Source organism: Chroicocephalus ridibundus, chromosome 13, assembly GCF_963924245.1.
Source record: "Chroicocephalus ridibundus chromosome 13, bChrRid1.1, whole genome shotgun sequence".
In the NCBI taxonomy this organism is placed as follows: domain Eukaryota; kingdom Metazoa; phylum Chordata; class Aves; order Charadriiformes; family Laridae; genus Chroicocephalus; species Chroicocephalus ridibundus.
In genome coordinates this window covers 5,430,669-5,456,217 of record NC_086296.1, presented here as the reverse complement: position 1 = coordinate 5,456,217, position 25,549 = coordinate 5,430,669, and the positions used below count along the sequence as shown (strand labels likewise).

At 38.1% G+C, this 25,549-nt stretch overlaps 1 protein-coding gene across 2 annotated transcripts in view; it reads right to left on the bottom strand.

Moving 5' to 3' along the window:
• Positions 1-25,549, bottom strand: part of ATP2A2 (ATPase sarcoplasmic/endoplasmic reticulum Ca2+ transporting 2) — a 49,082-nt gene that overhangs the window by 3,762 nt on the left and 19,771 nt on the right. Inside the window, exons 6-20 of one of the 2 annotated variants that reach the window (XR_010073207.1) lie at positions 20,219-20,299; positions 18,254-18,339; positions 16,826-17,290; positions 14,187-14,275; positions 10,705-10,807; positions 10,049-10,180; positions 9,836-9,958; positions 9,442-9,660; positions 7,736-8,071; positions 7,260-7,480; positions 5,986-6,188; positions 4,623-4,708; positions 4,092-4,225; positions 2,904-3,021; positions 1,234-2,787 (exon numbers count right to left, since the gene is read on the bottom strand). Coding sequence is in view for 1 of the 2 variants with exons in the window: in XM_063351537.1 (XP_063207607.1) it covers positions 2,667-2,787; positions 2,904-3,021; positions 4,092-4,225; positions 4,623-4,708; positions 5,986-6,188; positions 7,260-7,480; positions 7,736-8,071; positions 9,442-9,660; positions 9,836-9,958; positions 10,049-10,180; positions 10,705-10,807; positions 14,187-14,275; positions 16,826-17,290; positions 18,254-18,339; positions 20,219-20,299 (2,517 nt within the window). In the remaining variant the exon portion in view is untranslated. The remainder of the gene's footprint in view (positions 1-1,233; positions 2,788-2,903; positions 3,022-4,091; positions 4,226-4,622; positions 4,709-5,985; positions 6,189-7,259; positions 7,481-7,735; positions 8,072-9,441; positions 9,661-9,835; positions 9,959-10,048; positions 10,181-10,704; positions 10,808-14,186; positions 14,276-16,825; positions 17,291-18,253; positions 18,340-20,218; positions 20,300-25,549) is intronic. The other variant, XM_063351537.1, reaches the window with a different exon arrangement.

Here is a 25,549-nt window from a genome sequence, read left to right as displayed (position 1 = left end):
CTGCCCTGGCAGAAGTTTGTCCATTATGTTAGGAGCACACAGAACTAACTTGCTAGTATTTGTTTCTAACAAACAACGTACTTGTACATATTTTGATCTCAACTACCTATTTCCTGTTTCAAGAAAGAGGGACGAGTCTCGTATTGCTCATTTATTATTGACAGCGCAAATGGCTGGTGCTGGCCATTGGGTTAGTGGTATGCTAAACCTTAGTTTGCCAAAGACAGGTTCTTCCACACTGAAGAGGGCATTCAACGGGATTTAAATGCTGACAGTTCAGCAAGACACCTACTACATCATCAGGTCCAGCTCCCCGACCTGACTCACTTCAGCATCAACTTAAACAAGTCAAAGTCTATGGAAAGAGTGAGTATTCACAACGCAGTGGAACTGCGGATAGGGTCTGTGTTTTTGGGGGTTAGCAGCTATATTTGAAAGCTTGAAACCTAGAGAATTATCTGTGCTCACTGGATTCCAGCTGGCACCAACAGAACATGGCTTTTAACTATCATTCTCCTCTATGAGGAATCAGAAAGCTGTCTGCATTTGGTTATTAAAGCGGACTGAGCCAGCACAAGATCACACAGCACCTGCTGCTCTAGAGAGACATAATGACCCCGGTACAATTTTCAAAGACTATCCTGTTAAGCTGAGTGTGTTCTTTCATCTCTGCATTTGACCACTCTAAAAAGCGTTTCCACTCACTGGAAACAACACGCTGTTTTTGCAAAGGGGAGCGCCAGCACTTTAAGCGCTGCGGAGAGCAGAGCCTAGGGAAGGGTGGTCAGCTCAGAGGGACATCCCCTATTTCAGAGTAGGAAAAAGCTTTGGAGTAAACCAGCACCTGACCACAAGTACCAGAGTGTTCGGGACACTAAACATTCATGTGAACAGCTGTCAGCGTCTTAAGTTACAGATTTGTCCAATTTTATCTCAAACTTAAGACCAAACGCTGTAAGATCCTGGGGCACTAAGGCTCCTGGGTGCTATAAAACAAGACCCTAAAAATACACTAAACCAAAAGCAAGTGCTTTGCCTTTGGAATCAGTAATTTGAGCTTCAGACCACAAAAACAAGAGCCTAAAGTGGTGATAATAATGTAGCACAGCAGAGTTTGACAAAACACAGCATGGGAATGAAGGAAATTACTATTTATTCTTCAACATGTATACAGCATATGCTATTTTACAGCAAGTCACCACTGGCATGGTGAAATGGAAGAGAAATACTCACTTTAGTCGATGAAAGTTGGAAGGCATTGGAGAAAAACACCACAGTTAGGACTGTTAATGACTTACACATTGTTGATACAGGACTGAATTTGAAAACATGCTTTAACATTTACCGTAATAATGAAGGTGGTTAGTGCCACATTAAAATAAAAATAGTTCTATACAATATGTTCAATTTGGTCATGTGCTATTTACAGATTTTACAAAAAACACACACGAGCTTGTTACTTCAAGTCAGGCTAACAACAGGCCAGCAGAGTAACTCCATGTATACAACTGATCATTAGTGCCCTAAGTGTAGGAAATCCAATTTCTAGCTATGCAGTGCAAGTTATTTTTCCAGGTCTCATTATAAGTTTTGATCTTAAAAGGGGCGGGGGGAAGAAAAAGAAAGAAAAAGAGATTGACACATGTAAATAAGGTATTAAAACCCAACTTAAACCCTCTTTTGAATTAAAACAGATTGTGTTTGTTAAAAAGGCTTGTTTTAGATTTAAGTAGACAGAAGTAGCCCTCCCTATCCCTGCATAATGGGCAACTGGCAAAATAAGGTCTGTTACAATAAAATACAATAGACACTTAAATAAATAATCTTTAAAAAAAAACAACCCTATGTGTGTTGAGAGTATGGAAGAACCCCAGCAGGCCGCACCTGGAATGATATTTTCTGCACGAGCAAGATTAGGCATTCCTCATACAGAAACTGGTGTAAACAAGGACAGTCAAGAACCAAGAGCGAGGGAATAGGATAAAGGAAAACCGAGAAGAAATCCTGACCGAGGTAGCAGTACTCTCTACCCAGTGCAGAAAGTTCTGCTCATGAATAAAACCTGACTTTATGACAAATTAAGTTTGGATGATCATGCAGAAGACAAACAGTTACATGCTTTTTTAGTTTTAGACAACACACATTCATTCCCTAAAATCTGCTGCCAATTTAGTTTGATAGTGTCCGCTGGCTCAAAAAAAATTTACTTTTTTTTTTACATGATGAATAGATTATTGAACAGAACACTGTACATGCTTTTCATCTACAAAAAAATATTTGCATAAAATAGTGTTAGTTCTCTGTACATGTCAATGGACACTTTAACTGTGTATAAAAGAGGAATATATTGCCCCCACTGAAGTCAGAAAAAGCAAAAAACCAAAATCTAGATTATGAAACCTCCATCACCGGCAAATATGTTCATGTGAAAATTCAGCAGAAATAGACAGTTGCTCTAAACAATAAAAAAATTAAGTTAAACTTTTTCTTTGAATGTAAAACTTGTCACCATGTCAGTCAAGACCAGAACATATCACTAAAGTTAGTGTCTGTGCTGTAAAGCCAGATAACCAAGGGCATAGTAATGAACACAAACGGCCAGGAAACTCCTTCGGTGCATGCTGACAAAGAACATGGTTTGGTGGCAGGCCGCACACTATCTTTACCAGGTTCCAGGTAGTTACGGGCCACATATTTAAGTGTTTCATCCAGCAGAATGACAGGTAGTGAGATTTTCAATACCATCAGCCATTGCGTCACATTCAAAGGTGTGATCTGGAAGATAATCTGAAAGAAAAGCCAAGCATTACACCTTTTCTCCCCCTCCATCCCTTGCCTTAAACTCCAGACAAGTTTTGGCTCTACCTCCAAGTTCAGGGATGGGTGTAAGATACATCACTTACTGGCAGCGGTTCCACATAAAGGATAAGGAAGTGGAGTGACATGGACAAGCAAATAGCGCCCACCAGCCAGATATTTTCCCACGGGGGCATCCTCATCAAGGACTGGTTTTCTGATAGACTGCAACAGAAACATGGTACATATGCATACGTAAGACACCAGCAGGAAATTCAGTAAACCAGAAGATTAGCTGGAAAGAAAAGCAGCATGGCAAGTCACAATTATCCAAGTAAGGAAGGGCAGAAAGACACCAATATATGGTTTTTTTATATATATATGTTGCAACTTTAAGCTACCTCGTAAGTCTGCTTAGCAAAGCAGACTCAGTTCAGCTCACATTTATTTTTGAAAGCTTTTGTGTGTTCTGCTCAGTCCTGATCTAGCCTACTTTTTTTACTAAGACCCCAACATCCTCTCCACAAGGGGTAAGGGAAAGACGGCCGCAGCAGCATAAGGCGGAATCCTCCCCAGCCCATTGTATGCCTGGGGACCTAATGCACCCACTTCTTCGGAGGTTCACTTAAAGACTGGCTATACAGAGCATTGAGTACGTGCACCTTCCTAATGCTTGTTCTTTAATTCTGCTCCTCTGACTCAATCGGCATTTAGGCTACGCTGTAGAAGCAGCTGAGATCCAGAGCACCAGATGTAGAGCAGTATCTTACTATGTAGGTCTATGGCAGTACGCTTGTATTTGAAGTTTATTTGTTTTTAAATTAACTGACCTCTAAGCTATTTGAAGAAAAATACCCTTGACACTGTGCTATTTAGCAGTTTCCATTTATAATCTAATATTAATTGGCTAAACCCACACTCCCTTAGGGCAGGAAAAACTATTTTCCATATCTTCAGCATTCTTATTTTAGTTCTCCTTGATATCACTTTATACCAACATAGGAGGGATAATCTGATTGATTAAGCTTAGATTAGAAATAATGGAAAATATTTCAGTTGCTCATGCTTAGTAAAATACCAGAGTGAATTGGCAGACTTAAAAATATACCTTATGATAAGAGATCTCAAATGTTACCTAAGAGAGTCATTTTGTTTGCACTACCAGGATTCAGAAAGGAAATATGACTCATTCTTCATTAGTTGAGCTGTCTATACACTGAGAAACAAGCTGCATAAAAGGTAGGATTTTGGATAAGCTACGCAGAAGCTTTGCTTTCCTATCTGGATATACGAACCTGTTGAGAGCATTGCACATCTCTATGGTGACAAGTACAGAAAGAGCCATTGTCATTGGATATGGAGACTCAAAAACCCCACAGTCGACACCAAAGAAGTCTGGATTGTCCTCTTTGCACTGCAGAAAATGGCTCTAGAACAGAACAACGTGAACTCACTTCCACAGCTTGTTAACTTTTAAAATGTAGAATAGGCAATTGTGAAATAAGCAGTGAGTATTATGAAAAGAAAACTTTATGTGACTCCCATAAACACTGGTTTTAAACTTTTGCCTGCTATAGAAAAATCTCTTTTTAGTCTTTTACCTACAAGACAACAATTAGTCCTTCAAACTGTTTAGAAGCTCAGGTATCCCACCTCTGAGCTTTAGCGTTAAGACTAATCATGATCAAGTTTTACAGTAACAAGTCTGAAAACATCTCTCATAAATTTCTGTAACCTACTGTTTTTCTACAGTCATTTCAAGTAACAAGTATGAAAGCAGCATATACCCCCCCTCTCCCCCCAAAGATATTAAACTGAGCAAATACCAGCTGATAAAAGGTAACTCTTGGACCACCATCAGCAGCAATAAACCACCAAGCAGCAGCACCCACTGTGGCAGCACCAACATAACCTTAAAGAAAACAAAGTGCTTTTTTCAGTGTTTTGAACTGTATGCAAGAGAAGACCTCACTTGCCACATTTGAACTTCTACCTCAAGACCGCCAGTACCGTGAAAAAATAGACTGTAATTCATCTCCTGTGCAAGAAATCTGCTCTACTAGTTGTAACTTAAATAACCATTAAATACTGTACTAATATCTGCTTAGGGAAGCTGACAGCTAGAACTTAAGGCAAACAAGAGTATCACTCGGAGTAATCAACCTGCAATTTTTCTTTTTACCTCTCAGAACCCAGTGTGTCTGTACTCACATTAACTAATGCTGAGGTTTACTTTAATATCTATGAAGTCAGTTAGGAAAATTAAGGTCACAACTTTTGGCATGAAGACAGCGTGCATTAAGTATCCAAGTAGATACTTATTCTAGCTTTACAGTACTATAGCTGTAATTTAAGGTTTAAATCTCTCTCCACTGATTTCACAAATGGCCACTCCTTTATTTTCCCCAATTGCAGCCGTGCCGGCAAACCTGTTGTGTTCTACTTGAGCACAAGAATAGCAGGTCAGATACACGACAGTTGTCATTCGCAGATTTAGAAGTAATTCTACGTATGATCTCAACAGTTAAAGCAGATGCATATTCACTAATTGCTGGTCTTGGTTCTTCAATCTCAATGCCACAACGTGCTCATCTTCCTAAGGCTGACGGTTACTGCACGGATAAGCTAAAATCTGCCATCCCAATGCTTTGAGCTAGAAGTATTTCAGCCTGGAATGAGTCAAGTGGGAAGAGGCGAGTAGGTGGCTTCTTGAGAACAGAGGTCAGACTCAGCCCTAAATTCACCTGTTCCTGAAGGGCTTCTCTCTTCTAAGGACTGTAATACCATCCACTACCACACAATTTTGAAGGTCTAATCCAGTATGTCAGTATATAAAATTTCTAACGGTTTCCTAGTTGTCAAAATCAAAAGATTCAGATGGAGTGGTGAAGGTCACACTGATGTTATACAACTAGGGCTTCTGGTGCCTCCGTTGCTACCAATAGGAAGAAAATCAAAAAACCCACTCACAACTTCACTGTTCCTATCACAGCACTGCCTGCAAAGGTGCAAAACACAGTCTGAATCTCAAAACAAAATAAAGGAAGAATACCAGTTCCACAGAACATCGATTGCTAGCTTTCAATATTTCTGCATACAAGGAGATTAGACAAACTACTTTCAAGCGAATCTCAAAAAAAATAATCAACCTGCCTAAGTTTATTTAAGAAGAAAGCTATTGCTACTTACATCCAATAGCTAGATAACGGAAGAAGAGCCATCCACTGATCAGTGGCTCTTTAGGGTTGCGTGGTGGCTTATTCATGATATCAAGATCAGGAGGATTAAAGCCCAGAGCAGTAGCAGGGAGACCATCCGTCACAAGGTTTACCCACAGCAGTTGGACAGGAATTAGAGCTTCAGGAAAACCCAGGGCAGCAGTCAAGAAGATACTATAAAAAAAACCCCACCGATTATAAGCTTATTCTTGTGCATGTAAATAAGTAATTTTAAAACTTAAGGCTAAGCCTGTAGCATCCCTTCTTTTCTCTCGTACTGAGTTATCCACTTAATATCACAAGCTGAATAATTCATGTTCTGAAAACGAAAAACATATCCAAGAGCAAACACTTCTAACCACTGGCATATGAGTTTTGAAGCATTATCTTTCTGTTAGTAACCAGGAATTGAAGAATTTCTGCTTTAGCCTTATTTTTTCCCCACTCTACTTGTCTATATAGGTAACTATATGCATACATGCATAAAGGCTTGCAAGCTACTTTCTAAAAGACACTAACGCTTTTGCAGACGTAACAGCATTTTAGCTCAAATGACTAAGCTTCATTTAGCTAGATTACTGCTAGCCCCTGCAAAAACTGAATGAGCATGTAGCTTTCATGGCTCCAAGCTGGTGTGAATAAATAGAACAGAAACAGGGGCTGCAGCAAGAGCCATATGAAAGACAGCTTTAGATTTACAAGAAATAAGGCAAGATAATTGCTATGTTATATTCCACTCTGGGAGAAAGTATGCTTTGATATAAGCAACTGTTAAGGAGGTCAATATTTACATTCTGTTACCAGAAATGCATCCTGTGGCATTGGGTCACCATTCCTTCCAAAGACACAGAAGACACATTCTTCTGTAACTTGAGGTTAAACAAACATCTAAATTATATTTCTGGCTAAGTTATCTGAAATACCAGATCTTGTAATGTTTGATTAAGGTTTTTATTTTCCTATTCTAGAGAATTATTCCAATCATAGAAATAATTGTAAAGCATTTAACCACCTACTGAGCTAGAATATTATATGCAATGCAAATCTTTTGTGGTACGCTAAAATTCTCCAGTAGAGGCTAGGCTAGAAGCATGCAGACTTCCACACAATCGCAATGATCAATTAGCTAGAGAACCTATTTCTCTGGTTTTAATGAGAAATACTGGAAGTAAATAACTAATAAAGACGACTCCATCATCACTATTCTAGTGCAAAGAAAAAAAACAGAAAACATTTTAAACCTACCAAACAACTTCTCCAACATTGGAGGAGATCAAGTAACGGATGAACTGTTTCATGTTGTTATAAATTGCACGTCCTTCTTCCACAGCAGCTACAATGGTTGAGAAATTATCATCTGCTAAAACCATTTCAGAAGCAGTTTTAGCCACTGCAGTACCAGAACCCATAGCGATTCCAATTTCTGCTTTCTTCAATGCAGGAGCGTCATTGACACCATCACCAGTCTAAACCAAGAATTTAAAGTTGGGGGAAAAAAAAAAAAAAAGAAAAAGAGGTGGGCACTTACATATAGGACCAGAAAGGGTGTGGTTTTGCATCTTTAAAAAAATCACTTCACTGCAGAACTATTCTGAGGCTTTGAGCTCAGGGAAACGTGGAAAAAAAGTGTTTTCCAGAATGAGGCATTAGTCTGACAAGGCATAATTTGGGTTTAAACGCAGTGTCTGCCTTTCAAATCGAGTAGAAGTTCAATTACTCACCATAGCTGTAATCTCATCAAAAGACTGAAGAAACTCAACAATTTTAGATTTGTGGGAAGGCTCTACGCGAGCAAAGCAACGGGCGTGGTGGCAAGCATCTCTCTGGGCAGCAAGTGAGAGTTCATCAAATTCACGACCAGTAAAGGCTTTTGTAGAAACATCTTCATCTTCCACAAAGATACCGATGCGACGGCAGATCGCTACTGCTGTGCCTTTATTATCACCAGTAATCATAATAACTCTAATACCAGCTTGTTTGCACAGCTTTATAGATGAAGCTACTTCAGTTCTTGGGGGATCCAGCATACCCACACAGCCGACGAAGGTCAGGTTGGTCTGAAACAAGACAGCACCAAATTTAAGTGCAAGATCCTTTAGACTTCTCGTCTGCCATTAAGCAAAACAGTCATTATGGTTGCATGCTAAATACATCTCAGTGCAGTGACATTTGTTTCCACTCCTGTCCACAACATTCTGTAGTTATTCATTGAGCAATTAAGACACCAAGGCCTACGTTATCCTGTCATTTGGCCAGAACCAGTATATTATGCGTGATATACTTGCTCTTATCCCGTTTTTTTGGGGTTTTTTTTTCCCCCCCTCCTGAAAGGGTTACCTGTTTCACCACATTAAATCTTCACAGCACTTTAGCTCTGACACTGAATTCAGACACCTAGAGAAGAACTGAAAGGTCACAAATCTACACGCACGTTAACAAGAGGAGGTAAATGAGAATTTTTAGTGCTTGTGGAATCACAGTGTACATGTTACTATCTACATGATGAGCATATGGGAGGACAGTGAATTCCCAGAGCACGACCACACTCTGAAATGGGATCCTCACTTTCCAAACATATTTTGCTTCAAATGCACTCGTTTTATTAGTTAAAATGTGCTCTAGTTGTCAGCCTTGTAAATTCAACCTGCGAGCAGTCAAGTCTTTCTTTTTTGTAATCACTGCCAGGAGCTCAGCACACAAGCCAAAAACTTAATGCAACTGTTGTCATTTCCCTCCCTCTAAATTCTAGATACAGATTTCACTGGAAAATTACAGAGCAGTTAAGATGATAATCATGGACAGAGCTTTTGCAGCTGATAGTACAGAGGAAGGGAAGTGAACTTGACTGTCGGAGCCCAAAACAGCAGGTATGTTTCGTCACAGAATCCCCAAAGAGGTCTTGCAGTTGAGCAATGTCAAACTGAAAATCATTACAGCTGAAACCACAATGCAATTTTTGGAATATTTTTCAGAGTCAGTCTCTGAAAACAGTTTAAGGTGTTATAATCCTAAGGACCTTATGTACACACATAAAATACAATTTTCAGGTGGCTGTTTAACTAGTGTTTTGGGTTTTTTTACACTTTTATTCAAGCAGCAGCATGTATAACAGCCACCAAGAACACACACGAAGTGTTTTTCTTTTAAACCCCAACTAAGCTGGGGGAATGAAGTAGGAGTGACAGGTATCATAAACCACAGAATACTCCAAGTTTTATCCCTTAAGCTTCTTCAGAGAGACGTACAGTCTCTTCTTGAACTGAGTATTCCCTCCACGCATGTGGATAACTATTGTGTCTGACACCAAAAATACCCAGAAAAAAAAATTCTCAGATCTAACTTCCTCAAGGAAGAATCAAACAAAGGAGTCACAATTCTCCAGTTTGGGAGAGGGAGAAATCTTAAAAGGGTATTTTACTAAACGTACCTCATAGTTAATGAAATTTGAGGAGTCCTCAAGATTCATTTCCTCTTTTCTTGGTGGATTGTCATGGGTCGCCAGAGCCAAGCAACGCAATGTGTCTCTACCAGTTCCCCATTCTCTAATGACAGACATTATTTTCTGCTTAATTCCCGAGGTTAACGGTATTTTAGCATTTCCAACGCGCACATGCGTACATCTGTCAATTACACCTTCAGGAGCACCCTGTGGAGGGGGAAAAAAAAGTTAGCTTAATAAAACCCTTTCCATTATAACACTTGCTCAAATTACAAAGTCCTTCCTTCATCTTCAAGCTGCAGTTAGTTGTGCCATAGTTTTGTAGTATTGTGCCACCTTTGCAGCCATTCCATAACTACACTTTCTCAAGTGGGGAACTGACCTTAACAAACATCTTACTCATGGATGTGCGGCTTGGTTTGTTCGGTGTACAATAGACAGACATAGACTTTCTGTCTCTTGAGAATTCCAGAGTGAATTCTTTCTTCATGAGTTGTTTTATCACCTAAAAAAAACCAAAACGACAAAAATGCATTTAGATAACACATGCTACAAAACTCACTCCCCAGTGAATTACAGATAAAAGAGTACTGACCGAGTTGCAAGCATTTGCACGTTCAATTCTAGAAAGTCCTTTCAAGTCTGTGTCAAATACGTTCATCTTTTCAACCAGACAGGTAAGCGCCGTTTCTGTGGCTTCACCAACTTTTTCATATACTCCCTTAGCCTTTAGTTAAACACAAAGCAAACAAAAAAACCACAGGAGTTTACTTTAAACCTGACCTGGAACCTACCAGAGACGAAAGTTCAAGTTTCACAATGGAAAAGAAAATCTTAACAAGACTTACTATACAAAACTATTTTAAAAAAAGCAACTTTGAAGAGAGATTTGTAGGCAATGTCAAGCCTTTACTCTCAAGACCGGCAGAGAAGGATGTCAGTACTTAATCACCAAGCATTTACGTCATTATGAGATGCAGCAACCTTAAGGAGGCGAGACAAAGCAAGAAAGTAGCAGTGGATTCTACACAACAGGTGATCTCCAAGTTCCAGATTACCCTTGCTGCCTGGCTTTAGTTTTCTCAGTGTTCAACAAACAAGTCATTGCCGGAGTTAATACTTAAGAGGACCTAAATATTCTCCCCCTTGACTAGAAAGGGATTTACCACTGAAAGGTATTAGCATAGACAGATCAGAACGAACATTTGTCCTCATTCTCACACTCTCCTCTCTTCCAGGATATGTACTTACTTCATTGTAATCCAAAGAGGAATCATTACAGAGCGCACAGATCGTTGCAAGTTCCACAAGGCCATCATACTGGCTACATTTAATAAGTTTGTCATCTTTATGCCTTTCCAAAGGAAGAAAAGGGGAAGATTTAAGTTAGTTATTTAGTATTAGCATCTCACCTTTTTCCCTTCTTTAAATCCCTTTACTCTATTTCCATTTAGTACAATGCTTATTAGTTATGGACTTGGAACTACAGAACCAGAAGTTGTTGAGAAGAGCAGATTTGGTAAAGGCGGGTTCTGAAGTTTAGATCAAGGGGTCATGAAAGGCATGATATGGTTATCAATGAAATCACTACCCGAATTACAAAACCTTATTTCCTCCAGTGACAGTCATATAGCAGCGTAGAAGAGAAGTAAAGAACTCAGTGAAGAGGCACGTGAAAGCAGCATTAGAGTACACACAGGACTTCCAGGGGAGTTCCAAACGGAAGAGGGATATTGTCAGGTACCTTAGGAGCTTAGCTTCCTTAGTCTTACTGCATATTCTGCAGATTTACTGCCATGCATGAAATGCATGCACTGGGCAGGCATAAAATCAGATCTGGCCTCTTTGATTTCTTAAAAATCAATCTGTACTATACATGAACCTCCTAAACTTATGAAAAGCTAAGTCATTTCACAATATATAATCCACTAGAAAATAAATACTCTTTTCTAGTAGTTATGCACACTTAATGATTAATATCTGAACTCCTTAGAAAGAAGGAAGGTACATTTTCCCAGAGTAATGCACCATTTAGACATCACAAAGCAGCAGCAACTTCATTGCTTTCACATTTGGAAATAGATAGTAAATTAATTCATCTTCTGGAACATTAGCATACTTCTACAGCAAGCATAAAAGAACGAAGGCAGTGTTCAATACTGTTACTTCCCCCCCCCCCCCCCCCCCAAATTAGCAACACAACTCCTATATAACATCTTTCGTTAAAGCCCTCAAGGAGGAGAAAAAAAGTCTGGTGGTAGAAAGACATGGATCACTACTCCCTAAAAATTCATAACATAGACTCTGACATGGACGATTATGTAAGCTTTTGTTCAGCTTCTTGTAGTACTGCAAACAAATTCCAATGTTGTATAATACAGCACGTCAACAAAATACATTTTAAAAAAAACCCACAAGCATATTTTTGAAGTTTCATTTTACATATAATTCTACAGCCATAAGCAGTGGCTTTAAACTCTGAACTCTTTAACATTCTCAGCAGCTCTGTCGCCTGCTCCATCGCAGCCAATACTTCCCCTTTTCACCTGTTCTGAACTTGAAGACAACTAGCATATCTGAATATCCATAACTTGTAATACGAGGGGTTTTTTCGTCCCCCCTGCACGTTCCTTATCAACATTTTCTGAAGAATAGCAAGTACATATGGAGTCTAAGTTGCTGGGGTCAGTTCTGGATAAATATTTTTTTTTATTTGATTTGGGTGTCGTCGTCCCCCTCTCCTTAGAACTCTGGGCTTTTTGATTAGCTAAAGATGAATTCCTTGGGAGGTCAAATGCAATCTACTAGCTTTTGCCACAGTTCTCAGTAATCATTGTTAGTTTTATGTTCTCAGTTTGCAAGTAAGAATGCACATTGTGCATGCTGAGACCTGAAAAAAAAAACCCCACTCCAAACTGACAACCTCCTAACATCTCTGGGAAATCAGTACATAATTTTAGTTTTTCAGTAAGAAGTATGTGTAATTTTATATTCTGAATGCATCTTAGAGGAAATTTATGTATCAAATACTTTGAGAGTAAGTGGAAAAAAATTATTGATTTATCGCAAAAACGCTTAGTGGTTATGAAATAGAGTAGGCTGCCCATACCGCTGTGCAAGACAACAGTATCTGAAGTTAAGCACAATAAGGAAACATCTGTCAGCAATGGCTCATCTCTAGAGCAGGTCCTGCTTTGGGGCAGTGCCATGGACTGGACTGCTTCTTAAGGTCCCCAAACTTTGCTTCCAGTGACAGTTTGCAATCCAAGGTGAAGACAGTCACCTTACTTAAAATCCTCACAAAGCCATGGATTTAAGAAAAAAAAAAAAAGTTGTCCATAAATGCAGAAATAAATCAGCCTTAAAGGTTTGAGAATTCAGCTATTTGTTTCCTTATGCTCCAGTTACAGCCTTTCTGTGGTCATTTCCCTTTCACAGAATGTTGTTTACGTACGTGAATGCAGTGCGATTAACATGCTTGTTCACATTTCCCCAACTTCGGCAAGTAAAAATAGAACATTAACATGAATTGATGACCATCTTATTATACTCGACATCTGTCACCACACTATATTTTATTATTTTGTTTATCTAGAGCTCTTGCGAGACCAGCTAAAGCATAATAGCTGGATGCTTTACAAGATCTAGAATGTCACCTTGCCTAAGTAAATGCCGTCTCCTGAAAGCATAAGCTTTTGACAGCAATTAGCTTTGAAACAAAAGAGAATTGGGGAATTAAGAATTCCAGCTGCTGAGAACACCATGGTCTTAACTGCTATGAAAATTAAACCGAGATAATCACTACTGAGATCAGTTAAGATTGCATGGAGTCAGAGGCATGCATGGGAAACTCCACAAGGTCAAGATGTTTACAATAATTTAATCTTAATTCTACTTCATACTTGCAGAATAGAATTCTATGTAAAACTGAAGTGATAAGATTAAAACACATGGAAGATTGGCCAAGTAAAAGGAGCTGTAACAAGCCAGTAAGAAGAGGCCCTCCTAGTAGTGGAACCCTAAAAATTTCTGAAGTTGTCAGGATGAACCACACATCCCACTAGTAGAGACCTGCAACTGATAAAGTAAACCTAACATATAATTCCTTTTCTAAGGGAGTGGGTTTAACACCAGCTCAAATACCAAAGGCTGAGACAAACACACACATCTATTCAAGTACAAATGCACCAAGTTCAATAAACTATTGAGGGCACGGGCAGGAATTTACAGTAAATTTAAGAATTTAAGAACTAACTCCAATATATTCATAAGATGCTTTAGAAAAAAAAATCCTACCTTCTCTGAGGCAGGGGAATTGGAAACATTGAGTTCACACATTAACAGAGGCTCACCTGTTCAGATTTATGCGGGTTTTTTTTTTTAAACTAAAAAAGTAAACCTTATTTTCAAGCACTGGGATAGCTAATCTCAGTCCAGTAAGATTTCACTAAAATAAATCCTCTCAAACTGCCCTTATTTATTTTTAGATTATCAAAGGAACACTGTAATATTGGAGACTGTATTAAGTAAGTTTCATGAAGGTTTACTTCTCTAGAATTTAACTTCCTTTTACTGTTAATTACTTTCCCCCCTAGGCCTTCAGTGTACATTGTCACAGGTTGAGCTTTCATTCATTAACAATCACTATTGAATATCACACACATCATTTTTCAAGCCTAAAGTAATTGTCAATGCATAAACAGACAAATATTTAACTTCAACGGAACACTTACACTTCTCCCATGGGAGCGTATGTTGAGCCCGTTACAGTAAATTCATTCAGAGAACAGCTATCTCCTTCTACTCTGTCCAGGATAAACATCTGAAACGAGAGTTCTAAGTGTTACTATCTTTGAACAATAATTAATGCAAGAGATTTAACCAGGCCTTAAGCAAGCAGGTATAAAGGCAGGTTCAGGTTGAGTAAACGAACTAGGCAAAACCAAATACAATACTCTGAACTTCGATCCCACATATGTTTGAACAGCTTTCCATACTGAAGCATAAAGTAGAGAAAACAGCACTTTTGCTTACCAGATCTCATTTGAAAATTGAATTATGGTGTAAGTATATCAGAGTCAAAACACACACAAACTATGCACACTTAACTGGAGCTGTGAAGACTACTCACGCATCCACTTGACAATCCTTACTATACCCAAGCTCTCCCTAGGCTTAAGTGTTTCCTTTCCTGGTTTTCCAGTTACAAGTCACTCTGCCATTCAGTACACTGGTAATTTAGAAACATTCAGAGAGCTCAACTGCCCTACTAGCACCGACTGAAACGTTATTTTCAAATAAAGATACCAATTTGAAGGATACAGTTGTATTCCATAAGACACCTGCATCTCAGTCTTTCCTTTGCTTATTTCCCTTCTAGGGTAGCTGCAGGCAGAACCAAATCTGGGAAGACGGGAGATAAAAAAAACCCCTAGTGCCTGAAGCCATCATATTGTTATCTTGATTTGCTGGCGTGGTGGTAGAGAAGAAAATAATTTCTCACTGATAGATAGTGTATCTTAATGGAACTTCGTACCCGTTGGTTAATATAAGCCATTTTGCCATACCAATGTCTTACTCATTGTGCTGCCTGATGTTTTAGGCCAGCATCTTCACAAAATACAGCCTAATAATTAGGTGTTCCGCAGTTGATCTGCATCAGTGCCTGGAGACCCTACAACCTTCAAAGTGATTTTAAAAATCAAAAAGCTAGACAAGCTGACAAAGTAAAAGCCTACAAAGCAGAGTAATTGCATTCTCACAGGGAGATACCACAAGAAGACATTAAAACAATCCCTCAAGTCTCCTCTAAAAGCAGTATCATGTCCAACAAACATTTTAGCATAGGGTTCCTTTGGACACTCAGGAGTTACTACTTAACATGAAAACTAAAACTACAAATGGAATTACTGTTGTAAACCAGACTTCTTAAAAAGCTAAGCAATCTCTCCGCTTAGAGTGAAACCAAGAATAAGCGCATTGTTTACAGGTATTAGGATTTTGCTATGTTTTGGAAAATCTTGCAATTAAGGTTATTCAGTAGCTGTCAGAGGTTAACTAGGAACCAAGTAAGTTGTACTGCACAAGATCTAAAACATTTATCCCTCTACATATAAGGAGTAAAGCATTTTGAGCCTTTAAACAAACGCAACTTAAGTGATGAGTTAACCAGGAAGCCTACTGCTTTTGGCATCTGCATGACGAAAAAATCCCTGCAAAGACTAGGGCAGTTATGCAACTCTACTGCAAGTAACCTCCTCTGGAATACTGATGAGCAGCTGCTTTGTGTCTCTTAGGTATAAATACTACAATACTTAAGGAAGTAGAACAAGTCAACCACCAATTAGAAAGTAAAAGCCATCAATCACATGAGAATAAAGTGCTTAAGGCTTACAAACTTTTGCCAAAAAATACTGGTGTGTAGTGCTCAACATTTACACATTTGGAATTCTAACCCAGTGTAATGACTCTGAACATTTGATGTCCTAGAGTTGCTATGCCACTGAATATCTACAATTATTAAACAGAAGAACTTAAATGTTTCCTCCATAAAATTCCTACACAGAATATCAAGTATATGGGAAGCACAGAGAACTGGCAACTGAACATGCATTGCATTAAGTGACTAGCTATAAAAATCCCAAATTAATCAACACTAGAATGAATACCGGGGTGGAAGGGAGGAGGGGCCCATACCTTAGGCTTACCTAAAAATCTACCATATAATGAAGATGACCCTGGCAATGCTGGTGACAGGGTCAACTGCACCTCCAAGTTGCCAGATTAGTCATATAACATTTGACATTGAAAATACAGTGATCTACATCAGACCAGTAAGAGCTATTGAAGACAAGACAATCAAATAAAGGTGGAGACACTCACTAGAGGAAAATACCTTAGGCTATCCAAGTTAGTGGAGCAAATCCTCTACCTTTTTTCTCATTGCTAAGTTTCTCCACCATTGTCATCTTGCTAAATTAGAGGTGAGTGTTTTACACTTACATGCGCCCTGCTTCTACGGTGCAACTATCCTACCTTTCTGAAACGGTATAAAGCATACAAAATAATTACCAGTAGACTGAATGGCTTACAGACAAGTCAATGGAAAGCTGCTTGCAAACAACTTTCTCTTCCATCAAGTATGGGTACAGTTATTTTTGGCCATGACTAAATAAGGGAAGAGATAAAAGCCTTAAACACCACACAGTGGAAAACTGAATTAAAAGTGGAAGCTTATTTTAGGAAAATAAAGCAGGATTTTGATGATATGAGAACCAAAAGCCTCACGATCAGAAGAATTCAAGTAATGCTAACTATTCAAACAGAGTGGCTGAGGAGAAAAAGAAAAATAAAAGAAGCTAGTTCAACATACCCTGCAGACTGACATCTGATTTGTGGTCAGAGTACCAGTCTTGTCAGAACAAATAACTGAGGTGCAACCCAAGGTTTCCACAGAGGGAAGACTTCTAACAATAGCGTTCTTCTTGGCCATCCTCCGGGTTCCAAGAGCCAAGCAGGTGGTAATGACAGCAGGCAGACCCTCAGGAATAGCAGCAACAGCAAGTGCAACAGCAATTTTAAAGTAATAGATAGCACCTCGAATCCAGGAGCCACCGTGAACCGGATCATTGAAGTGACCGATGTTTATTATCCACACAGCGATGCAGATAAGAGAAATTACTTTAGAGAGCTGCTCTCCAAACTCATCCAGTTTCTGTTGCAGCGGGGTTCTCTCCTGTTCAGTAGCCACCATCTCATCACGAATTTTGCCAATTTCAGTATTTACTCCTGTTGCAATAACCACTCCCATAGCTTTACCAGCAGCAATATTAGTACCCTAATGTAAATAAAGAAAAGGGAAGAGAACAGTTGTAGTCAATCTATAAACAGGTTTTGGTGGTAGTTTTTTGTTTGTTTTGGGGTTTTTTTTCCAAATTTAACAAAGACCACCTTACACAAGTCCACACTGTGTTTCAGCTAGGCTATGGGAAAATGGGAAGAGGAAGAGAATGACATTCCCCCAATATCAGTAAGAGGCTACTCCAGCGTAGAATTTCTGCTTACAGAATGGGCTCAAAATGCATCAGTACTGATCTATTACAAGCAGCATAGTCAAACTCAGCTGCTGAGTGAGCAGTATGTATTTCAACTGGAATCTTACCTGTGTTTTCCCTTTCTTTTTTAATTAGGATTGTATTTTGCCAGATTTAATATTATTTACTATGAGTAACAGCTGTGTTCTGTGGGGCTCCCTGTGTGAACATACTTCACGTAGAAAAAGCTAGCTGTTCTTTCTCAAGGAGCCTACCAACAATAAGAGAATTGTTACTTTGTTATCTGAAATGCATTCAATGCTTCCTTTAAACAAATTTGAAAAAACTGTTTCATGCCTATATAGAAAGCTAGTTCTCCATTTTAGCCACCCAATACCAAAATTCGTGTGGGCATTCCTATCAGTCTTAAGAACTATTACTTCAGAAACATAGTGTAGAAGCACTTTAAAAGTGCGTGTGCTCCAGCCTTCAAGACTTTCTTGTGAAGGAAAAAAAAATAAAAATCTCCTCATATAAACTGATTTCAACAAGCACTTTCCCTGAGGACAGCTTTTATTAGAAATTACTTCTAATTTTTAATTCGTTTAGTTTGATGTACATGGAGACATGTACATAGATGCGTATGGAGAACACAGCAAAGAAGTCATACAGCTTTTAGGTGAAGACCTGAAGTTCTGCACATTTTTGTTCATCAGCTTCAGTATTATTTTATAAAACCTTTGCAAATTTCAAAACAAGTAACTTACAGAAAAAAGCATGTTCTTCTTGTCTTGGTTTACAGCACGAGGATCAGGCACAGGGTCAGTGTGCTTAATAACAGACACAGATTCACCTAAAATAAAGATACCAGTTTTAAGGAGAGATTATACATGTACCATCTTGAGTCCTGTAGGGAATCGAAAAGTTACAATCCTCAGTCCTAAAATTTTATTTTAAGATGTCAAATTTCTTTTCTCAAATTATTTTATTTAATTGCTTAAGTGAAACAGGAAGTATTTCAGCTGACCAAAAAAAATGAATGTCTGTCTTTTAATGACAATAGGAAAGGATTAAATTAAACATTTAATATACTTAGAATGAACGAAGCATACACCATGTCTTTTACAGAACAAGAAAAGTGAGCAGCTGGTATTTAACATAGCAAGACCTACTGCACAAATGAGATTTTGTGTGCTTCTCATACAGTGACGAACACTTCTGTTCTCTGTGCACTGAAGAGGTATGTTCTCATTTAAATAATTAGATGTCACCACGGTTATACATCTGTGATGGAACAGATTACAGTTATACTGACAGACCTTCTTTTTTTTAATTTTTTTTATTTATTTTTTTTAAGTGTCATGCAGCCACCTGTTAGTGAACTCTTTTAGATGGAAGTCTTCAGAGAACTCTTCCATAAGGAGCTTAAATACATCAATTTCTATAAACATGTCACACAGGTATAGAAAGGTTTCTTTTCTATAAAAACAGGTGTTAATTACTACATCAGATTTCACAAGGTGGTTACTCAGTGACTGAAACTAAGAGCACACTACTTTTTGTAAGGTCAAGAGAGCCAAAACCTCCTACTTTTAAAAGCTTTGTTAAGTAGCATCTTAGACTTCAGTCCTATTTATTAGTTAGGAGACTCAAGCATCAACTTAAAATAGGCTGAAAACAGAAAAGGTTTTCTTTAAAAAAAGATAATTCTGTTATTTAAACAAAGACAAGGAATTATTCCCTTTATATAGGCTTATGGTGGATTTCTTCTTCTACTTAGTTCTGATAGCTTCTCAAACATGGAGTGCCTACGTTTTCTTATGCCAAACATAAGTAAGCTTGATCAGTTCTGTACTATTCAGGATCTGTACTCAGAACTTTGGGGCCTGTTTCAAGACAGATTTCAGAATCAAAAATAGGTTTCTTATGAATACTTCACTGTCTTAAAACTCCAGGCTAGTTAACATTAATTTATGCTACCAAAACAGGCAGACAGATCTTCATGTTCCAGCTGAAAGAAAACTGTTATAGCATGCTTGGTTGACTCCTAGCTTCTTTCCTATATTCAGAAGTACTGCTACTTTGTTTTGTTTTCAACAAATCTGAAAAGTACTCTAAATATAGCTCCTGCACTAGAGACCTGGTACCAGAAAACACATGAATGTGCGTGCACAGAATTTCAGCAAATAAGGCTTTAGTGTACTGAGTCTTTAGTAACAGCAGTTTAAAAGCTGCCCGTTTTTCAAAAGTTATTCCCTTATTGTGAGAGAAAAATAGGTAACTGTTATGGAATACATTTAGTAAGATTTCTATACTTTTCATATTTGAGCAGTGACAAGACATTCGAACCTAGAAGGCTGCATAAACTAGAATAAAAAAAAGAATCTTAACTTTATTTTAGTTTCCCCGCAAGTTACTTGTGTTTGTCTCTGGGGGTGGGGGGGATGTACGACAAAAAAGCATTGCAAGTCTCAGTAAGAATGTTCATCCCACTGAAGAGAACACGTAAAGCCAACAATGAAGCAACGCATTCAGCCACTCTAACAGTTAAGTTACCATATCAAAAGTTTACTGCACTTGAATGCAACATAGTACTTGAACGCAACATAGTACTTGAACGCAACATAGTACTTGAACAGCTACAGGCTTGTTTCTAATGGATTACTCTAAACAAATGGTGAAAAGGCACTTTCAATTACGCACATAATATCCAAAATTCACAGAAGTTATACCTGTAAGAATTGACTGGTCTACCCTTAGAGTTGTAGATTTGATAGAAGTAATTCTTATATCAGCAGGAACCTTGTCTCCAACTACAAAGAAGTGAACAACACAAAGTTATAATTTTGTTATTTGAGAGATTTCTAACCAAGCGTACTATTACCTCTGTCAGCCAGGAAAACGATTTTCCAGTAACTGTTCAGATGACTAAGGTTACTAACAGCTTACTACTGCTTTTGTGGTTTGCAATACTCCTATTTTCTGAGTATCTAATACACTTCAGCAATTTAACCTAACCTAAGAGAAAGAAGTTGTAAATCACTGCATTGTTTTTCTCATCACATGACTACCACTTGACAGCAAAGGGAAAACATCAAGAGAAAGATATCAATTTCAGAATAAGTATTTATAAACAACCAAAACCCCTAGCTAAGGTGAATCAAGTTTCCTTTTCAGAACAACTGTCCTGGAAAGTCTTCTGGTTGGTTTCTCTATGCCCAAAGTCAGACTTCTGCTCTCCAACAATCAGAATGTTATCCACATTTATTTATTTAGAAACTAAAAGTTGTACTTTCCTTTTCTTTGGCACCAATTGTGTGAATAATATGCTTCTGCAAATCCCTCTTTTAATGTTATACTTTAAATACTGCCAGATGTTTCAGAGTTGGAAGTTAATTTCAGATCATACACTAGCTTTATTTTTCAGTAGTGCTACTGTATTAAATATACCACAATCCATACCCCAGTTAAAATTTTCCGCAAGACCATGTTTATCTTGTCACATGTATTTCTACTTTGCAAAAGACAACAGTGGAGGAAAAAAAAAATCCAAACCAACCAAAAAACGTTCACTAGCAAGTGTCTGAACACCAAATTAACAGCACACTCCTAAAGATGGCAGAGCGTAATGAAGTCAGTTGCCAGAGCTGTGTGGCCAGTTTAGCTCCAGCATCTCTCTCATCCCAGAATTAATTCTTCCACCTTCCTACTTTCTCTTATCAAGCTTTTCCTAGTTTTTTAAAAGAGAACTAAAGCTCCGCCATTTTGTGACTATTGCAAATAAATGGCTGCATGCAAATTAACTTGCTAAAGCATATTAATGAGAGTCACGTTTCTGACTCATGTGGGGGGGGGCTCTACATTCTGTAGGTCAATATTGGTAATGAATGCATATAATCAGACATTCCTCATGTAATTTAGCAGTGCAAGCATTCAACTGTCAACTTCCTTTTCATTATAAAATAATGCAAAGAAAGATGGGAGAATCCAGCTAAAGCGAGCTGATCTGATCTCTCAGTAGATGGACTCTGTGTCCCTGCAGTAAAATTAAAACAAGCTGCAAGTCCTGCAGGAACTGCTTATGCAACTAACAGCAATAATGCACATTAACAAACAATACCATGAAAAAAGTCTGCAGTACTGTTATAGCCTCAGAACGTACAGCCACTCGCAAAGAACTATGGAACAAAATGCTGAAGAGGAGAATTAAGCGCTACTTCAAATGTTAAGTAAACTTGCAGATGACTAAGGTCAAAGAAATCCTGTCCTGGTTAAAGTCAATGAAAGATCGCGTAGCTTTGCTTGTCTTGTGTTTAGACATGTGTTTTTGTAAGCATACATATATGAAGGGATCCAATAAGGAGCCACAAATTCCCTTTTTGCATCATTATAGCACATGAAAACTAATTTAAGCCACAATGCCCTTGAGCAGCAAGAAAAAATAGCATTAGACAAATGGTGACCCAGGCCAAAAATGGCAAAACTATTCAATACGCTCTCCTGATGTCATGAGGAGGTTTATATGCAGACATATAGTAGCAGCTGGTTTTCAGCTCTCACTGACCAGCAGGCTAATACCTCAGTGCGATGCAGTGTAACGCCTGTCAATCTGCATAAACATTTTCAAAGTACTTAAAGCAGCTGGAAGACAACAGCCAACTCAAATACACTACCGCATTTGACAACACTGTTCAAGGCTTAATCATCCCACAACACGAAAAGAAGCTGTTAAAAAATTATCTTAAAATACTCGAGTAACTGGACAGAACATATGGCAAAGTTTACAAGTAGTTTTCCAACCTACTTCTTCGGAACAGCTGTAAGTTGTTCAAACTCAAACACCGCATTCACAAGATCTGAAGTACTAGGAGAGACTCCTGCTCAAGTAGACTATTGATATTTGAGCATCAGTATTTCCACAAAACTACTACCACCATTATCAATTGCCTGAATCACCAGAACTGAAGTGTTAAATTTATTATGATACTGCAGCTTTCTAAGTTTATCTCAGCCATTTAAGATAAGACACATTATTCACTCACCCTCTCTGAGAAGGCTGTAGTAAAATATTCAAGGAATTTCCAATAGGCAGGAAAGCTGTACATCAGGGTCAATTACAGAGCTATTTTAAGCATCTCTTTGCAAAATAACAGCTATGACACCAAGTCATTTATAGCCTTGAATATACTTCCATGAGCACAACTGAAACTGAATATAGATAGGAAATCATCCTACGATAGATAGGAACCCACAGGAAATTTTTAGTGAGCAGTCTAGGGCAGATCTCATCTACAAGTAGAAGGCTTTATTCCATATACTTTAACACAGGAAAGGCAATGGGGGGGGTGTGGTGGTGGCTGTGGTTTTTTTTGTTTGTTTGTTGTTTTTTGGGTTGTTTTCTTTTTTTTTTTTGGGGGGGGGGGGTGGTGGTTTAAAATTCAATTACATTTCAGTCCACAGAACCAGTATTAGCAAGGCTTGAAATACAAGAAGTTAGAAGGTGAATATGTATTTGCATTGCCCAGTACAAAGCTGCTACAGTCTGGATATAGATATAATCCCACAGTTTTACATCTAAAATAACAAATCATTAACTACTGATTAAAACAACCCTTCTAACCATAAAATTGACTGCTTCTTGGAAGAGCAAGAGCAGGATTTGGTTCATATCATTACAGCTTTATTCATAGAATCCTTCTATTCATGCACAAAATACTATTTTAGAATTGTAATACTGAACTTCAGCACACAATAAAGGAGTCTATTTAAAAACAACCTGGGTCCTGTAAGGGGGTAAAAAAACCAACAAAAACCACCACCACAAACCAACCCTTTTTATTTAACTGTGCATGAATCTATACCAAAGCAGATGATTTACAGTTTCCACTCCTTGATAGAAACTGGAGCGGCATTTAATTGTAATATGAATTTAAAGTTTATGACAATTCTTTTAAACAAGCCATATGCCTTCACTGAAAATACAGACAATTGAATATCTGAAAATACCGAGCTCTTCACCTGTCTGTAAATAACCAGCAATGTTATCTTGCCAAGGCTCCCACTGATTATACTTAGCCTTTCTTCTCCAGTTCAAAGCTCCCCCCATCTTATCTTACTCCTCCCAGGGCTGTGGCAATGGTATAGGTCAATCTCCACTCCATATGTACAGTCATTTACAAATACGTTCAGTTGTCAGTGCAATATAACTCTACTTATAACACAGCACATCAAGCAAAACGGGTGCATTTGCAGAAATAACTGCAGTTCCCCATGAAGGGGCTTCCTCCTGAACAAAAGTCTCCAGAGAACAATCCAGCATACAGACTGCCCTATGCAATTTGTGAAGTTACCTTGGAAGAGGTGATTGAAGCCTCCAAACCAACTTCAAATATACAATATATTAAGCAATGTTAGTCCAAATTTAATACTTAAAACGACAGCTGGTGATTTAAGCAGCCCAGGAAGACAGGCAGAAGTGACGGGGCACATGTTCTATGAACAGCGAAGCTGGAGGGAAAATAAACTATTAAGCTTGTGTGGATTTCAGTCCCTGTTATATTTTCAGGTACATCTGGGTATCAACAGAGAACGTTAGACTGCAACAGGACCGTACTTATCTTCCAAGTCTCAAATGATATTCTAAATCTTTTAACCAAAATTGTCAGTGATGGTAGGCTCAGGAAGCAATATTAACTTTGCCCCCAAAGAGCCACTATGATATAAAAGAGTCCTCAGAAAAACCCCTACTACTTTAAACGCGTACTTTGAACATCATTATCAGCTCTGTTAACTGCCTCTGATCCCTCTGCAACTGAAGACTTGCTAACAGGAGGTTTACAGACAGCTACCTTACAGAAAGTGAAAAGACTTGCTTTGTTTTTATGTTAATATAAGTGTTACAAGAAGAATTCGTCTTGTTAGCAAAGAAAGTGATCTGTTTGCAAAAAGCCCATCTAAGTGATCACAGTAAATGGAAGTAATTTTTCCTGTAGAAGTCAGAATGGTTCTTCATATGCAACATAGACCTAGCACTTTCTTATTTATATTTATCATTAACCAAAGCTAGTGTTGACCTATATCTGCTTTCAGCAGACTGGGGCTGGAACTGGACTTTTGCAATAAAGATTATTAGTACAGCTCTAAACTATTTTGCCACTGTTGTCCGAGTTCATAACTTTTTTTTTAGGCAAGTTCTGAAGAACTGGGATACTATTTCAACATATGGTTGAACAATTCAGGAACACAAACAGTTCCTGAAATGGAATAAAAACATTCCAAAAACAACTTACAAAAAACACCAAATGGAGAGGACAAAAAAAAAGAGAAAGAATAATATAAAATTGTGTCGTTTCCACCCTTTTAAGCATCTTAACCTATTGAGGTTCATTGTTGAGACATTCCATGTATTTTGATTTTTAAGACTCTATGGTCTTTTTCCTGCTTTATTAGGATGCTCTAGTTTCATCAGGCTAGGGTAGAAACACTAACAAATTTGGCAGATATAACTTACCACACTGTTATTAAAACACCTGATTCAAAATGCACTATGCATGGGTTCTTATCATCAAAAGGGAAAAGGAGTAAGTATTAATTCTTTTTCAAAAAAAAAAAACCAAAACAAAAACAACGCCCACCCCATTAAGTGTTAGCAACTATTTTAACTGTTTCAACATCACATATTATTATGGGTACAGTTATTTAAACCACTTTTCCTAATGAGATCTTTAGCCTCTTTAAGAGTCGGTAATTTCAAAGTCCTCTCTCTTGCCCCAAAATAAGTTTCTTATCCTTGTAAATTAGAGGACATACCATTGTGTGAATATTTCCTAATAAACTGAGGCAACTGAAACTTCCTATGTGAAGTATGAGCATCCCCTTAAGGTTTAAGAATTGAAATCAGGAGGCTTAAAATAACACTACATCTGAACAGAATGGACTGCTTTCTATTAAAAAGTATAGCTGTTGCAGCACAACTGCTTTTTATATTAAACTTCCTTAACACAAGCTCAGCTTAGCTCCTCTTCCCCCCTTGCATGCATACAATCTAGTCTTCCTATTGTGTT